At 44.0% G+C, this 18,728-nt stretch overlaps 1 protein-coding gene across 2 annotated transcripts; it reads left to right on the forward strand.

Annotated features, from left to right (window-relative positions):
• Positions 1-585: 585 nt before the first annotated feature.
• Positions 586-18,143, forward strand: LOC121549247 (fermitin family homolog 1). 2 transcript variants are annotated; one of them, XM_041861102.2, is made up of 15 exons: positions 586-744; positions 7,077-7,234; positions 8,155-8,388; positions 8,934-9,077; positions 9,983-10,169; positions 10,352-10,454; positions 10,586-10,693; positions 11,126-11,254; positions 11,488-11,537; positions 11,840-12,071; positions 12,192-12,268; positions 12,360-12,507; positions 13,301-13,425; positions 13,577-13,718; positions 17,279-18,143. In XM_041861102.2, the coding sequence occupies exons 2-15, from the start codon at positions 7,084-7,086 to the stop codon at positions 17,450-17,452; spliced, it is 2,004 nt and encodes a 667-aa protein (XP_041717036.1). In that variant the 5' UTR covers positions 586-744; positions 7,077-7,083; the 3' UTR covers positions 17,453-18,143. The 2 variants fall into 2 exon arrangements, with proteins under 2 accessions (XP_041717036.1, XP_041717037.1); XM_041861103.2 differs by having other exon boundaries at positions 7,080-7,234.
• Positions 18,144-18,728: the final 585 nt, after the last annotated feature.

An 18,728-nucleotide genomic window follows, 5' to 3' on the forward strand; every position in this document is an offset into this window, starting at 1 on the left:
GCAAGCTTTATACCACGCATGGTGATTTTAGGATTGTGTGCGGCTGCTCGGCCATGGAAACCCATTTCATGAAGCTCCCGACTAACAGTTATTGTGCTGATGTTGCTTCCAGAGGCAGTTTAGAACTCGGTAGTGAGTGTTGCAACCGAGGACAGACAATTTTTACGCACTACACAATTCAGCACTCGGTGATCCAGTTCTGTGAGATGTGTGACCTACCACTTCGCTGAGCCTTTGTTGCTCCTAGACGTTTCCACTTCACAATAACAGTGCTTACATTTGACAGGGGCAGCTCTAGCATGGCAGAAATGTGATAAACTGACTTGTTGGAAAGGTGGCATCCTATGATGGTGCCACGTTGAAAGTCACTGAACTCTTCAGTACAGGCCATTCTACTGGCAATGTTTGTCTATGGAGATTGCTGTGTGCTCGATTTTATACACCTGTCAGCAACGGGTGTGGCTGAAATAGCCGAATCCACTAATTTGAAGGGGCGTCCATATACTTTTGGCGATGTTGTGTAGTTGTTGATAGTTTTAAGAGTAATACAGACAGCAAAACGTAATGCTACTAACACATTTTACAAGGCAAGGCTGAAGCGTCTAAGCTAGCCTACTTCCTTACCTGTGTGTATGGGGCGGGTACCTGTCCTGAGCGAACGGGACAGCAGACCGCATGAGACCGCACCATACCACACACTCCACAGAAAAAAGTATAGAAAAGAGGTTTCAAACTTTTATCAAGGTGAGTTTACCTGTGTTCTGTTACGGTTTTAGCAAGAGATTAGAGATTGTAGCCTACACATGGCTGAGGTTTTGGTTTTATCGGTGATGGGTTGCGGCTCATTCGCAGTTGAGCCGTTTTAGTTTTGTAAACCTACATGCAGTATAGGCTAACTTAATCATCAAGCCTATGACTAGTTCAACCAGGTGAGCTAGTTCAGGGCTACAACAAAATTGTGAAACGTCTGGGGATCCCCGAGGAGAGGTTTGAGAAACAACTGGGCTAGTATACAGTCTAGCCTATCGTTTATAATGTAAGCCTACATAACACATTTGTGTTTAGTAGCGTGTGCTACTAAATTTAACCTACTCTCTTATAAATCGACCTTATAGTCCTTATAGATTTTCTTAAATTCATATTTCACCATAGATGTTTCTCAGAACAGTTTTATGAGTGCTAAAAACGTTTTTTTTTGTTCCAGATTTCCTCATGCGAATAAAAATAACACTTATTTAATAGCCAGGTTTCCATCAAAACGTTTTATGCGAGTAAAGTACATATCGGATTTTAGAAAATGTAATGACAGACCTGATGGAAACTTTTTTTACGCTAGACAAGGTGGGATCCGTTTGTGTCGGTGAAATGAATTATGCGAGAAATGTCGGTTGAAACGCTTTTTTGCGCAAATATTGATATAATAGCCATCACATCGAAGTAAACTTGTAGTCACGCGATGACGTGTTGTGTGGTTCTCCCACTACGACGTCGAAAAGCATGCAGTGTATTAAACTACAGATGAAATAAATTATGATAAACTTCACAGGGTGGTGAAAGTGCAAGGTGATGAGCTTGATGCTCCTTTCCAAGGTCTTATTCTGGTGACATGTTAATCGATGCTTGGCAAATAAAAATACTATTGCTCGTCCATAAAAATAATGGCATCATGTAGGCTATAGTTGCGCAGAGCACGTGCCAATACCCGAGTGGGCACACCAGCTACATAACGCAACATTTTTTGTAAGAAAACCATCAGTAGAGTTGAAAATGCGATAAAAACCCATTTAACTTATATTTGTTGGTCGGTACATGGGAATTTAAGCGCTAAAGGTATTTTGTATGCCCTGTGTCATCGAGCACAGCCATTGACCTGCAACAAGTCAGTTTGATGGAAACATCTCTGGAGGGGAAATGCACATATTTTTTTATGCGGATTTTTAGAATATTCGCAGGAAAATATGTCGCCAATTGGATGGAAGCCAAGCTATTGATGCTAAACAAACATGGAATCTGGGTTTAATATTAATGTGGTCTACAGCCCTTGTTTTATATTTGCGAAGTACACAGTATCTCAGAACTATGCAGCATCTTTGCAAATACCTACTGTAGGCTACAACTATTGACCGATTTTTTCCCCAAGGACTGGCTATAAGTGCAAAGAGTGCTCCATATTTTGTCCTGGTGGGGTAATTTATTAACGCTTGCTGCAGTAGGCCTGTGGGCTCTCTGTGAAGGTGTGAATTCACAGCACACATCTCTGTACCCTGCAGACATTAGTATTGACAGGTTTAGACTTCAACTGTACCCCACAGCCACAGGAGGCTACTGAGGGGAGGACAGCTCATAATAATGGCTGGAATGGAGTATATGGAATGGTATCAAACACATGGAAACCATGTGTTTGATGAGTTCAATACCATTCTACTGATTCCGTTCCAGCCATTACTATGAGCCAGTCCTCCCCAATTAAGGTGCCACCCACCTCCTGTGCCCACAGCTACAGAATGTGGAGTGGGAGAGAGGATCACAACAACACAATGTGAACACTATAATAACTCTATTCTTCACAATAACTCTTATTAAGGCTTTAGCAAGTATTAACCAGAAAACAACTATTTTTAAAAGACCCATTGTTTTACCAGGAATTAAGACAGGGATAGATGAGAGAGAGAGAGAACCCATATGTATGTTAATTGTTCCTCCTTTTGTACTTTTAACTATTTGCACATCGTTATAACACTGTATATAGACATAATATGACATTTGACATTTCTTTATTCTTTTGGAACTTTTGTGAGTGTAATGTTTATTTCACTTTTGTTTATTATCTATTTCACTTGCTTTGGCAATGTAAAAATATGAGAGAGAGAGAGAGAGAGAGATGAAGGGAGATCTAGGTCATGTGGTTGTTTTGCAGGGTCTCTCTCCTGCGCCAGATTCGTGTCCCTGCTCATCACACATTCCATGAATGGATCCATACACTCTTAGAAAAAAAGGTGCTATGTACAACCAAGTAGGGTTCTTCCGTTTGTCCCCATAGGGGAACCCTTTTTGGTGCTAGGTAGAAGAACCCATTTGCAGAGGGTTCTACCTAGAACCCTTTATGTAGGGTTTTGCCTAGAACCCTCTATGGGTTCTACCAACAACCATTTTATCATCTAAAGGTTCTTCCTAGAACCCTCTATGAAGGGTTTTACCAATAACCCTTTTTTATCTGTAGAGGATTTTATCCTAGAACCTTCTATGAACAGTTCCACCAGCCTTATTACCCTTTAAAATGTCATTCTTTATGACAATACATTACATATATCATCTGGCCTTTCTTTGAGTGCCTAGTTATACTCTAACACAGTGGTGTTAGGAAACTCCTGGTTTACAGGCCATATCAGACCTGCAAGTCACATTATGCTGGCTTGCAAAGTGATGTGTAATTCCTATTGAGTCCAGCCAGAGTCAGGATATTCAACAAGTGGAATTTTTATCACCCGCAACCTGCATTCAGAATGACTGTCAGGGTAGGGAAGGTTGAATACTGAGACTACCTCAATCATCTAAACTGGAACAACCATCTCAGTAACAGGTCCAATAAATCCAACTACTAACAGATTGGGATTAGTTTAGAAAAATGTATGCTATTTATCTTTGTGTAACATAAGATTAATCAACCAATCAATGTACATGCAAAAGCAGATATTAAAACAAACAATTCTAAAAATCAACCTGCAATAGAGCATGCTGGGAAATATGATATTTGGTTATATGTAGAACCCTTCTTGCCTTCCAAAGAATCATCAAATAACCTGTTCTTACAAAAAGGGTTTTAAGGATGTTAAAGGTTCTAAGTAGGACCCTTTACCTTACCAAGAACCCTTGTCTTCCAAAAAATTATTCTTCCGTAGAACCCTATCCCTCCGAAAATAACCCTTTTGGAACCCTTTTTTTAAAGAGTGTAGTCCTCCCTGCCTCCACCTCCCTCCCTATCTCCTCATCTTCTCCCTAGCTTCCCCTCTACCACTCATTCATGGAGTGGGAGATATTTGCAGTCTCTATCTCCCTCCTCTCTCTATTACCTTCTGTCCAAGAACTACATTTTACTGTATCCCTTTCTTTCTTTCTTTCTTTCTTTCTTTCTTTCTTTCTTTCTTTCTTTCTTTCTTTCTTTCTTTCTTTCTTTCTTTCTTTCTTTCTTTCTTTCTTTCTTTCTTTCTTTCTTTCTTTCTTTCTTTCTTTCTTTCTTTCTTTCTTTCTTTCTTTCTTTCTTTCTTTCTTTCTTTCTTTCTTTCTTTCTTTCTTTCTTTCTTTCTTTCTTTCTTTCTTTCTTTCTCTTTGATCTCCTCTGTTTGCAGTAGCCCTTCAGAACAACTTCAGAACAATTTAGAGCAGAAGTGGTTTTCTCCTCCAAACCAGCCGTGGCAGACATTCTAAGAAATTCCATTAAAGGTTCAATGCATCAATTTTTATCTCAATATCAAATCATTTCTGGGTAACAATGAAGTACTTTACTGTGATTGTTTTCATTTAAAATTGAGAAGAAAATAAAAGCTTCTTAGCAAAGAGACATTTCTCAAGCAAGAATTTAGCTAGGACTGTCTGGGACTGGTCTGAGTGGGGAGGGGAAAACTGAACATTCCAGGCACTCTTTTCAAACAGCTCTTACACTAAAATGGCATTATGATCATTTTCACAATTTCACAGTATTATTCCAACCTCATAGTGTGGAAATGTATATAAAACACAGGAAAATCACGTTTTTGACTGCACTGGGCATTTAAGAACCCAGAGTATTTAACTGTACGTTACTGTATGTTGCCTTACCTCTGGCAGTAGGCCAATGGTTTCTACACATAGATTTATGTGTGAATGGTGATGTTTTATTCATAATTATAAACCGGGTGGTTTGAGCAATGAATGCTGATTGGCTGAAAGCCGTGTTATATTAGACCTATAACATGGGTATGACACAAAATTACTTTTGACTGTTCTAATTACGTTGGTAACCAGTTTATAATAGCAATAAGGTACCTCAGGGGTTTGTGGTATATGGCCAATTAGGGCTGTCCCCGACAAAATAGTTGTCTGTTCTTTCGACCAAAATGTGTATTTTGCAATATATAAACACATCCTATGTATTTTAATCATATCAACTACAGTGCATTTGGAAAGTATTCAGACCCCTTGACGTTTTCCACATTTTGTTACGTTACAGCCTTATTCTAAAATTGATTAAATAATTTTTTTCTCATCAATCTACACACAATAACCCATAATGACAAAGCAAAACCTGGTTTTTAGACATGTTTGCAAATAAAAAAACTTTAAAAAACAGAAATATCACAGTTACACAAGTATTCAGACCCTTGACCCAGTACTTTGTTGAAGCACCGTTGGCAGCGATTACAGCCTCGAGTCTTCTTGGGTATGACGCTACAAGCTTGGCACACCTGTATTTGGGTTGTTTCTCCCATTCTTCTCTGCAGAACCTCTCAAGCTATGTCAGGTTAGATGGGGAGCGTCGCTGCACAGCTATTTTCAGGTCTCTCCAGAGATGTTAGATCGGGTTCAAGTCCGGGCTCTGGCTGGGCCACTCAAGGACATTCAGAGACTTGTCCCAAAGCCACTCCTGTGTTGTCTTGGCTGTGTGATTAGGGTCATTGTCCTGTTGGAAGGTGAACCTTCGCCCCAGTCTGAGGTCCTGAGCTCTCTGGAGCAGGTTTTCATCAAGGATCTCTCTGTACTTTGCTCTGTTCATCTTTCCCTCAATCCTGACTAGTCTCCCAGTCCCTGCCACTGAAAAACATCCCCACAGCATGATGCTGCCACCACCATGCTTCACCGTAGGGATGGTGCCAGGTTTCCTTCCAGACGTGACGCTTGGCATTCAGGCCAAAGAGTTCAATCTTGGTTTCATCAGACCAGAGAATCTTGTTTCTCATGGGCTGAGAGTCCTTTATGTGACTTTTACTGAGGAGTGGCTTCCGTCTGGCCACTACCATAAAGCCTGATTTGTGGAGTGCTGCAGAGATGGTTGTCCTTCTGGAAGATTCTCCCATCTCCACAGAGGAATTCTGGAGCTCTTTCAGAGTGACCATTGGGTTCTTGGTCAACTTCCTGACCAAGGCCCTTCTCCCCCGATTGTTCAGTTCGGCTGAGCTGCCAGCTCTAGGAAGAGTCTTGGTGGTTCCAAAGTTCTTCCATTTAAGAATGATGGAAGCAACTGTGTTCTTGGGGACCTTCAATGCTGCAGACATTTTTTGGTACTCTTCCCCAGATCTGTGCCTTGACACAATCTTGTCTCGGAGCTGTAGAGACAATTCCTTCAACCTCATGGCTTGGTTTTTGCTCTGACATGCACTGTCAACTGTGGGACCTTATATAGACAGGTGTGTGCCTTTCCAAATCATGTCCAATTGAATTTACCATAGGTGGACTTATATCAAGTTGTAGAAACATCTCAAGGATGATCAATGGAAATAGGATGCACCTGAGCTCAATTTCGAGTCTCATAGCAAAAGGTCTGAATACTTATGTAAATAAGGTATTTCTGTTCTTTTATTTTTAATAAATGTGCAAACATTTCTAAAAACCAGGTTTTTGCTTTATCGTTGTGGGGTATTGTGTGTAGATTGATGAGGAAAAATAAATAATTTAATCCATTTTAGAATACGGCTGTAACGTAACAAAATGTGGAAAAAGGGAAGGGGTATGAATAGTTTTTCCGAATGCACTGTATATAGTTGATTTTATTAAAACACATAGGGTGTGTCTATATATGAAAAAATACACGTTTTAACATTTCAACCAGTCGATTGGTCGAAAGAACAGGCGACTTTCGGTTGACCAGGATTTGTTTTAGTCAGGGACAGCCCTACTATATAGGGAATGTATATTTATTTTAGTCAGTCAGTACTGCAGATGAGACTAAACATGCCCTTTCACGGACCTGTCTCTTCAGTCAGTGTTTTGGGGAAGCCACAGCAGGATCAGTCCTCAATCATATTTTATTCATACAGCACTCTTTTCACAAAAACATTTGTTAATAAATCCTCTATCTCTCTCCTAACCTCCCTCCTCTCCAGCAGGGCCATGATAAACACGGCAGAGTATGGCAACATGTCGTGGGAGCTGTCAGTCCAGGTGGACCAGAAAGATGGAGATGAGGGCATGAGGTTTAAACTCAGAGTCAAGGGAGACCTGCACATTGGAGGACTCATGCTCAAACTGGTGGAGAAGATCAGTAAGTCTCTCTCTCTCTTTTATTCTCTCTTCCACCCCTCTCTGTCTCTCTGTCGCTCTCTCTGTCGCTCTCTCTCTCTGTCGCTCTCTCTCTCTGTCGCTCTCTCTCTCTCTCTCTCTCTCTCTCTCTCTCTCTCTCTCTCTCTCTCTCTCTCTCTCTCTCTCTATGTCTCTCCCCCCTTCTCTCAGCCACAGTACTAGCCTGAAGAACACACCCTTGTTTGCCCTACATTCATCTATAGTGCTGAGTAGTATTGTTCTCCCACAATGCTTCAGTACCACAGCCAGAGGTGCTGAAGTCCACCACTTTATCTCATGTTTATTCACCTGGGAGAAATTTCAAAAGACACCCTATTCCCTGTGTAGTGCGCTACCTTTGACAGTTATTACGTCTACAAAATGAGTGTACTACATGGAGAATAGGGTGTGATTTAAGACACATTCTGTGTTCATCCAGGAGGATTAGACACTATGGAATTCCCCTAGGGGAAGACAGCATGAAAGTGACCTAAGCTTCGGTTTATTTCACATAGATATGAGGTGTGTTGTGTTTGTTACAGTGGAGGTAAGTGGGTGTATGACAACATGTACTTTATATGACTAAGCCATATATGACTCAGTGGCCAGTCATCAGACTGGACCAGCACAGCAGTGGTCTGGGTTTAGCCATAATAATGCCACAACATGTTGTCATTCACAATCATCAAGCACAACCCCTCTGCTTCCTGTGGGGATTTTTTATGCCTGCTGCAGGTGGTCTGTCAAGTTATTAGACGAGTGAATATCGGTTTTAATTGTGGATAATAGATACAGCTGTACATGTTTAATGGCAATGTTTGTGCCTTGTGAAAATTCTGTCCTTTTACCCAACCATAAACCCTCTCTTTCTCTCTCTTTCCCCCCTCTCCCTCTCTCTGTCAGAGGCCCCTCAGGACTGGTCAGACCATGCTCTGTGGTGGGAGAAGAGAAGCTGTTGGCTGCTGAAGACCCACTGGACCCTGGACAAGTATGGTGTCCAGGCAGATGCTGACCTGCGCTACACCCCCCAGCACAAACCCCTGTGCCTGCAGCTGCCCAACATGAAAACAGTCAAACTTACCGTCAGCTACTCTGCCGTCGTCTTCAAGACCGTCGCAGAGATCTGCAGAGCACTCAGTGAGTACTTTATCTGGGTCTGATGCCCTATCCACACCCCCTAGCCTCTAGTCCGTAAGCACTAGTCCCTATGTACTAGTGTACTGTAGATCTGAAAGGATTGGATCAGTGTTTAATATGGTCAAGTTTCCATTACTGATTGGTGGCAAGGAGAATGTTTGCCATATTGTTCATACTATTCCAGTCCTCTCACATCTTCACCAGGTCACCAGGGCTGAGGGGGGTAGGGGCTACGACCTAAGGGTTAGGGATTTAAAGGTAGGTGTAGGGATTTAGGGCTAGGAGTCTAAGGAAGTGGTTCTCAAACCTCTCCTCAGAGACCCCCAGCCGTTCCATGATCTATTCCAGAGCTAGCACACCTGATTCAACTTGTCAACTAATCATCAAGCCCTTGAATAGGTGAATCAGGTGAGCTAGTTCAGCTCTACAACAAAATTGGGAAACGTCTGGGGGTCCCGAGAAGAAATTTGAGAACCACTGGTCTTGGGGCTAGGGTGTAGGGTCTAGGGGTAGAATCTCTCCTTGACGCCCTCTCTCTCCTCTAGACATCAGGAGGCCAGAGGAGCTGTCTCTGCTGAAGCCTCCAGATAACCCGTCCAAGAAGAAGAATAAGAATAAGAAAGACAAGAACCCAGCGCTGGATGACATCTTAGACATGGACATCATCAATGGAGGCTCTGGGGGAACAGGTGAGAGACACAGTGTTATAATAATGTGTTAATCATGTGTTATTAGACATGGATATTTTCAGTAGAGGGTCAGATTCTTCCCATCTATTTTCATGTAAAGACTTTTCAACCAAGTTAGCCATATCCTAGGTGGCAGCCTGTTTCTGCTTTACCCAACCCCTTTGTGGTTGTCTCTGTCAATATACCTTTATTGAATCACAGAAACCATCAGGCCCTCATGGTAAGTTATCCTCATGGTGAAGTTAGCCTGGTGTAAACTTTCCTCATATCGCGAAGGTCAGCTTGAATCATGCTGTGAAGGGATTTCATTCATCACTATGGCAACACAGTCAAGGTTTAGAACCTCTGGCTAACTCAATGTGGATAGACTTTTATGTCTCACACCACCGACAGATTCAGCCCACATGATGGCTTCTGTAGACTTCTGGAACAATCTAAGAAGGGATGAAGAATTCTATAGTGCTTCTGAAGATCTAAAAGAATAGAGCGATTATGACGGATATCTGAAAGAATAGTACAGTACGCTGCTATGTTCTCAAGGCTTTCATTTAACGCATACTCTGAAACGCAGACACACACACTTTCTGAGTCTGTGTGAGTGTACAGTAGCTACGGTATAGGGCAGCTGAGGATTCCATACCAACTCATAAAACCAGCCTCCTTTTGACTGTAGCTCTGAACCGTTTCAAAGCAAATGAAGACCGGCCCATTTCTCCCATAATGCTCTCTGTTCCCACTCCTGGGGCTGAATTCATAAAGTGTGTCAGAGTAGGAGTGCTGGTCCAGGATCAGGTCCCCATGATATAATCTTATTTCTTATGATCTAAAAGACAAAACTGATTCTAGATCAGCACTCTCATTATGAATATGGTCCCTGAACTGTCTCCTCCACCTGACCCCTCCAGGCAGTCCCTTGTACAGTAAGACCATGGTGCCCACCTATGACCCAGAGAACGGGACTCCAGCCTCGGCCACCAGCCTGTGGTTTGGGGACAACCCCCTGACCTCCAGCCAGCCCAACCTGCCCCCTGTGGAGCTGGCCAAGATGTACCAGCAGTTGTCCATGGTGGACAAAGCCATCATCAACGCAGGGTAAGAGTTACTCAGAAACAAAAACTCCATTGGAAGGAAGAAAACCTTGAGATTATCCAGACTATAGCTGGACACGTAGAATAGTTACTAGTTGTTGGCTTTGCTATGCTGGAGGGCAATTCTCTGTCTCTCCCCTGAACACTTCCTGGTTTACTGTGATAGGCTGCTGATGTGATTGACAGGTGGCTGGACTCCTCCCGCTCCTTGATGGAACAGGGAATTGGAGAAGATGACAGACTGCAGCTACGCTTCAAATACCACTGCTTCTTCGACCTCAACCCAAAGGTAACACTAACCCCTAACCTTAAACCTAAGTGAGTGTTTGAATACAACTGAACCTCAACCCTAAGGTGAGACTAACTGTAACCATAACGCCACCTCTAACCCTAACATTGACTGATTGATGTGTGTTTCAGTATGATGCTGTGAGGATAACCCAGCTGTATGAGCAGGCTCGCTGGTCCATCCTACTGGAGGAGATCGACTGCACTGAGGAGGAGATGCTCATGTTCGCCTCCTTACAGGTACACACGCACACACTATTATCCATCTGGTTTGGTGTCTTAGTCCCAGAGGAGGCATGATGGGACAAGAGGACAATCCCACAGGAGGAGAGAGGGAGGGAGGGAGGGAGTCTGGTTATTATCCTGAACTCCTTTGGGTGAGAAAATATGAGAAAATATAAAGAACACAAAAGTATTAAGCGAAAAACTGTACTTCATCTCTGACTTTGATTTATTCTCAGCTGATCTATAAAAACGGTTAAATCCCTGAGATGGTTATTGCTCTCACCTGCATAGTTACTGGAATCACAGGGCTGTCTCTGTCTTCTCCCAGTCTTGTGTCATCAACTGGCCTCAAGTGTTTAACTAAAATCTGTTGCTGTTAGTATGATATATCCCCCAATTCCCATCATTAAGTGATGATTATTAATGATTATGTTAATATTGTTTCAGTATCACATATGCAAGATGACCATGTCCACCGAACCTCAGGACTTCTCCAATGAACCGGAGATAGATGAAGTAGAGGCTGCCTTATCCAATCTAGAGGTTACACTTGAAGGAAAAACAGACAGAATATTGGTAAGTGTAGTTTTTATGAATATAAACTATTCATATTCTTTACATACAGTATAAATGATAAACAAGTGTGTATGTCATTTCTTAGCTGCAGTTTGTTTTCAACAGTTTCAGAGGGTGCAACACCTGTATTTAAGCAAGGGTTGATGGGTAGTCTGCTTCGATTGCATGTCTCAACATGATGATGTCACTAAGTCACAGGATAATTTAGAGTTGCTTGTCCCCGGCCCCCCCAGGAAGACATCACAGATGTTCCAAAGCTGGCAGACTCCCTCAAGCTGTTCAGGTAAATCCTGAAGGCCCCTGTATATGGCCAGGAACACACATTAATAGGGTACTGTATACTGTAACTCTATATCTCTGTAACAAATGGAAACATAGGTCATAGAGACCTTGAATGATAAGTAGTAGAAGTAAAATGCCATTTCACTTTAGAGAAGGAAAGGTTAATACGTTACACTGTAGATAGTCCATGACACAGACAGTTCACACAGCAACATTGAACGTTCGTGCAACAGTGTGACTGTGTGGGGACACAACCTGTTCAGGTTTTTCCTCACCAAGTTTTTTGTTTGTTTCGTACCTCAGGCCTAAAAGACTGGCGTTGCGTCCGTATAAGGAGTACTGGTTCGTGTTTAAAGACACCACCATCTCCTACTACAAGAACAAAGATACAGCTAGCGGAGAGCCCATAGAACAGTTGCATCTCCGAGGATGTGAGGTGGTCCCTGATGTGAATGTGACGGACAAGAAGTTTGGTATCAAGCTGCTGCTCCCAGTGGCTGATGGGATGAACGAGGTCTACATCCGCTGTGACAATGTAAGATGCTATTTCTTATTTAACCAAATGTTATTTTTATTTTTTTTTGGGGGGGGGCACCAAGAACATGACTCTGTTGTTCACCTTACATATTGTGATGATATTCCTGTTTTTATCCAGGAGACGCAGTATGCCAAGTGGAAGGCAGCGTGTACTCTGGCCTCCAAGGGCAAGACCATGGCTTACAGCTCCTACAGGTCAGACTTTCTTACTGAATCCTTCCCATGCCTTACCACATTGATAGGGTTCTGACTGTAAACTGACTAGGAGAAACTGTGATTGGTCTAGGTCGGAGGTGAAGAACATACAGTCGTTCCTGCAGATGAAGAGTCTGGCGCCCCCCCCTGGTCAGGCTGCTCCAGACCTGGATGCCATGGAGATGAACGCTGAGTGCTTTGTCTCTCCCAGATACACCAAGAGGTACAAGACCAAACAGGTGGGTATCTATCTGCAATATAGGGTGATGATCAATCAAGCATGATTCTGTGTTTGTGAGCCACAGACAGGGAGAGGATGTCATCAGTGCTGCTGCTCCAGTTTCCACTCTTCTGCCTGCGGCTATGGAACCCTGACCTGTTCACCGGACGTGCTACCTTGTCCCAGACCTGCTGTTTTCAACTCTCTCTCTCTACCGCACCTGCTATTTCAACCTCTAAATGCCTGGCTATGAAAAGCCAAGTGACATTTACTCCTGATGTACTGACCTGTTGCAACCTCTATAACCACTGTGATTATTATTTGACCCTGCTGGTCATCTATGAACGTTTAAACATCGAAAAAATCGGGCCTTAATGGCCATGTACTGTTATAATCTCCACCCGGCACAGCCAGAAGGGGACTGGCCACCCCTCAGAGCCTGGTTCCTCTCTAGGTTTCTTCCTAGGTTTTTGCCTTCCTAGGGAGTTTTTCCTAGCCACCGTGCTTCTACCTCTGCATTGCTTGCTGTTTGGGGTTTTAGGCTGGGTTTCTGTATAGCACTTTGTGACATCTGTTGATGTGAAAAGGGCTTTATAAATACAATTTGATTGATTGTTTGATTGATCAGAGCTCTCCAGAGAAGGAGCCATATTAGGATGGAGTGGTTTTATAATCTCTGACTGACAATAATGCTTATCTGTTGACATCCAGGCCATTCTATTCTATTCACTTACCCTCTCAGTATTTGTTAAAGGACTGACATAATGTCTGTGTAAAGTAGCGTAAATGTCCCTGTTCTGTCTCCTGTCCAGCTGACAGCGAGGATCTTGGAGGCCCATCAGAACATTGCCAGTCTCTCTCTTATTGAAGCTAAAATGTGCTTCATCCATGCCTGGCAGTCCCTGGCTGAGTTTGGTATCAAATACTACATTGTCAGGTACGTAAATGTGACCGACCAGGTTCAAACACCTCAAGACTGTGTTAGCCTGTTGAGCTAACACCTTAGCTCAGGGAGCTAATACAAGTCTTCAGGTCCCAGGTAAAGTTACTTATCATGGTTCACGTGTGTGTGTGTGTGTGTGTGCCAGGTTCCGAGGCAGTAAAAAGAATGAGCTGCTGGGTATCTCCTATAACCGTCTGATCCGTATTGACATGTCCACTGGCTTGCCTGTCACCACCTGGAGGTTCGCCAACATGAAACAGTGGAATGTCAACTGGGAAATCAGACAGGTAAATGGCTCTAGATTGATTGATTGATTAATTCATTAATTTGATTGGATACTTTTTACAGATTAGAAAGTAAGGATAATAGTTGCCTTTGTAGTAACAGAAACCAGTTTCTCCTGAAAATGTACTTAGCCTTCCAAAAGTATTCAGACCCGTTAGATTTCTTCACATTTTATTTTGTTACAAAGTGGGATTAAAATGAATTTAATTGTCTACAAATTTCAAGCACAGATTATACTACCTTTCCTGGTTAAATAAAGGTTAAATAAAAAAATAAAAAATACTACAAAGACCAGGGAGCTTTTCGAAAGCCTCATAAAGGGCAGTGATTGGTAGATGGGTAACAATAACAAATCAGACATCTCTTTAAGCATGATGGTCAAGTTAATAATTATGCTGTGAATTAAGGTCCCGTGTAGCTCAGTTGGTAGAGCGTGGCGCTTGCAACGCCAGGGTTGTGGGTTTGATTCCCACGGGGGACCAGTATGAAAAATGTATGCACTCACTAACTGTAAGTTGCTCTGGATAAGAGCGTCTGCTAAATGACTAAAAATGTAAATGTAAAATTATGCATTAAACCAGCTAGACACATCAAAGATACAGTCGTCCTTATGAACTGAGCTGCAGGACAGGAAGGAAACTGCTCAGGGATGTTATCATGAGGCCATTGGTGATTTTAAAACAGTTACAGAGTTCAATGGCTGTAATGGGAGAAAAGAGAGGATGGATTAACAACATTGTAGTGAATCCACCAGAGTGAAAAGAAGAATACAAATATACAGAATAAAAATATTCCAAAACATACATCTTGTATGCAACAAGGCACTAAAGTAATACGGCAAAGGAATACACTTTTTGGTCTAAATGCAAAGCCTTATGTTTGGGGCAAATCCAACACGACACATCACTGAGTAACTGCCTCCTTATTTTCAAGCATGGTGTTGGCTGCATCATGGTATGGGTATGCTTGACATCGGCAAATACTGGGGAGTTTCAGGACAAAAATAAAATGGGATGGAGCTAAGCACAGGCAGAATTCTAGATGAAAACCTGCTTCACACTAGACACTGGGAGAGGAATTCACCTTTCAGCAGGACAATAACCTACAACACAAGGCCAAAACTACACTGGAGTTGTTTACCAAGAAGACAGTGAATGTTCCTGAGTGGCAAAGTTACAGTTTTGACTTAAATCTGCTTGTAAATCTGGCAAGACTTGAAAATTGCTGTCTAGCCATGATCCCCAACATCTTGACAGAGCTTGAAGAACTATGAATCCAGGTGCGGAAAGCTCTTAGAGACTTACGCAAGAAGACTCGCAGCTGTAATCACTGCCAAAGGTGTTTCTAACATGTATTTGTCACGATCGTCGAAGGAGGAGGACCAAGGCGCAGCGTTGAATGCAAACATATTTATTAACTGCTTACACGAACAAAACAACAAACGATACCGTGACGTCCTCTGTCTAACACAAACCAACACGGAACAAGATCCCACAAACACTGTGGGAAAACTGGCTGCTTAAGTATGGTTCTCAATCAGAGACAACAAGCAACAGCTGATACACGTTGCCTCTGATTGAGAACCACACTGGCCAACATAGAAATACAACTGACTAGAACAGAAACACATGAAAACTCACACCCTGGCTCAACATACTAGAGTCCCCAGAGCCAGGGCGTGACAGTACCCCCCCCCCCAAAGGCGCAGACTCCGACCGCGCCAACCAAACACCACAGGGGAGGGACCGGGTGGGCACTCCGCCTTGGCGGCGGATCCGGCTCCGGGCATGATCCCCACTCCCTCTCTAACCCCCCAAAGTACCCCTGGTCCGGTCTGGCCCTGCTGGCCGGAGCTGGACTGAACACTGGTGGAGCGGATTGCTCTAGCTCCAGCGTGGAGCAGCTGACCGGTACCGGACCAGGCACCGGTGGAACAGGCACGGGCTGTGCCGGACTGACGACGCACACCACTGGCTTGGTGTGGGGAGCAGGAACAGGCCGAGCCGGGCTGGCGACGTGCACCATAGGCTTGGTGCGGGGAGCAGGAGCGGGCCGGACCGGGCTGACGAAGCGCACCCCGTGACTTGGTGCAGAGAGCAGGAATGGACCGGGCCGGGCTGGCGACGCGCACCACTGACTTGGTGCGGGGAGCAGGAACGGGCCGGACCGGGCTGGCGACGCGCACCATAGGCTTGGTGCGGGGAGCAGGAACGGGCCGGACCGGGCTGACGAAGCGCACCACTGACTTGGTGCGGGGAGCAGGAACGGGCCGGACCGGGCTGACGAAGCGCACCACTGACTTGGTGCGGGGAGCGGGCCGGGCCGGGCTGGCGACGCGCACCATAGGCTTGGTGCGGGGAGCAGGAACAGGCCGGGCCGGGCTGGCGACGCGCACCATAGGCTCGGTGCGGGAAGCAGGAACAGGCCGGGCCGGGCTGACGACACGCACCACAGGCTCGATGCGAGGAACAGGAACAGGCCGGACCGTACTGGGGACACACACCACTGGCCCTACGCAGGGATCAGGAACGGGCTAGACCGGACTGGTAACACACCCCAGTACCTCTCGCCGTGCCTCTACACTTTCCCTCTCCTCTGTGACCAGTGGCCCCCTTAACCTGGCGGCCTCCTCTGCAAACCCGCTGGACCGCTCCATCGCGGCCTCCTGCTGCCCCGTCGTCCACAGCGTGAGCCCCCCCCTAAAAAATGTCTGGGTGTCTCTCCTCCCCGTGGACCAAGCCTCCCTATCTCTCGCCAGACTCTTCCTCCACTGCTCCAAAGTCCAACCACTCTGCTCTTCATTTGGCTTGACCCAGTCAAGACTCTTCCTCCACTGCTCCCAAGTCCACCCTCTCTGCTCTTCACTAGGCTTGACCCAGTCGAGGTTGCCACGGAGATCCGCTAGCGATTCCCCTGGCGATGGCTCCTGAACACGCTGCTTGGTCCAGTTTTGGTGGGATCTTCTGTCACGATCATCGAAGGAGGAGGACCAAGGCGCAGCGTTGAATGCAAACATATTTATTAATTAACTGCTTACACGAACAAAACAACAAACGATACCGTGGCGTCCTCTGTCTAACACGGAACAAGATCCCACAAACACTGTGGGAAAACTGGCTGCTTAAGTATGGTTCTCAATCAGAGACAACAAGCAACAGCTGATACACGTTGCCTCTGATTGAGAACCACACTGGCCAACATAGAAATACAACTGACTAGAACAGAAACACATGAAAACTCACACCCTGGCTCAACATACTAGAGTCCCCAGAGCCAGGGCGTGACAGTATTGACTTAGGGAGCTGAATACTTATGCAACAACTGCATTTTGGTTATTTAATTTATAGTAATCTTTTACAAAAATTACAAATGTTCTTCCACTTTGACACTACAGAGTATTTTGTGTAGATTGTTTACATACATTTACAAGTCAATCTATTTTAATCCCACTTTGTAACACAATAAAATGGGAAGAAATCCAAGGGTTATGAATACTTTTGCAAGGCACTGTATCTATAAAGTACATTAAACAATAATAATCCATATTGTTTAATGTCTTCAGGTGGCCATAGAGTTTGACCAGAATGTGTCGATAGCCTTCTCCTGTGTGAGCTGTGACTGTAAGGTGGTCCATGAGTACATTGGAGGATACATCTTCCTCTCAACACGCTCCAAAGACCAGAACGAGACACTGGATGAGGAACTCTTCCACAAACTCACTGGAGGGAAGGAATGAACCCGGGACATCAGCTTTCACTTAGTGCCGCTGTCAAGAAAGAATTGAAATTCGTTGTCGATATGGTTTTGTAGGTTACATCAATGATTTGTTCATATTGTAAATTGCAGAGAAAAGTAGACGTCTTTGTCACTATATTTCATCCCAAGACCATCTCTACAGGATGGGTAGACCATCTCTACAGGATGGGTAGACCATCTCTACAGGATGGGTAGACCATCTCTACAGGATGGGTAGACCATCTCTACAGGATGGGTAGACCATCTCTACAGGATGGGTAGACCATCTCTACAGGATGGGTAGACCATCTCTACAAGGCCACTTCGTCTGACGGTTAGGCCTGGCCTACTGCTTTGAATGCATGGTCCATCTGCAGAGACAGCAATTAATTCAGTACATGGGCTGTACATCTTGTCACCTGTTTGACTTGGTGTAGCCTAGTCTTTGAATTCAATGTTGAAGGCTACTTTCACAATCAATGTATCAGACTGTTCATTGCCCTGTTTTATACATATTACTTGTATGATGTTTTAGAATGTAACGTTTGCAATTTTATTACAAGTCCAACAGAATTTCTGAGATATTTCTGGTGGTGGGTTATTATCATGTTGAACGAGACATTTGTTTTCAGAGAAAACACTGGAATTTCTGTTGACTGAGATGCATTGAAATAAACTTTTGGTCAGTTGTTTTCTCTGTAATGGTGATTCCCTGGGAGCAATTCATGACATGTCCACATAGAATTGGCTTTCCAGCCTTAAGATCAGGTATAACCCCATGTGAGAAAGGTAAAACATCCGTAGACTACATGAGCACATAAGCAGACCAAAAAGGCTTCTACAGTCGTGGTCAAGTATTGGTCTTCACAAAGTTCGCTGCTTCAGTGTTATGAGATATTTTTGTCAGATGTTACTATGGTATACTGAAGTATAATTACAAGCATTCCATAAGTGTCAAAGGCTTTTATTGACAATTACATCAAGTTTATGCAAATAGTCAATATTTGCAGTGTTTGACCCTTCTTTTTCAAGACCTCTGCAATCCGCCTTGGCATGCTGTCAATTAACTTCTGGGCCACATCCTGACTGATGGCAGCCCATTCTTGCATAATCAATGCTTGGAGTTTGTCAGAATTTGTGGGTTTTTGTTTGTCCACCTGCCTCTTGAGGATCGACCACAAATTCTCAATAGGATTGAGGTCTGGGGAGTTTCCTGGCCATGGACCCAAAATGTCAATGTTTTGTTCCCCAAGCCACTTAGTTATCACTTTTGCCTT

The sequence above is a fragment of the Coregonus clupeaformis genome, chromosome 33 (genome assembly GCF_020615455.1).
Source record: "Coregonus clupeaformis isolate EN_2021a chromosome 33, ASM2061545v1, whole genome shotgun sequence".
Taxonomy (NCBI): domain Eukaryota; kingdom Metazoa; phylum Chordata; class Actinopteri; order Salmoniformes; family Salmonidae; genus Coregonus; species Coregonus clupeaformis.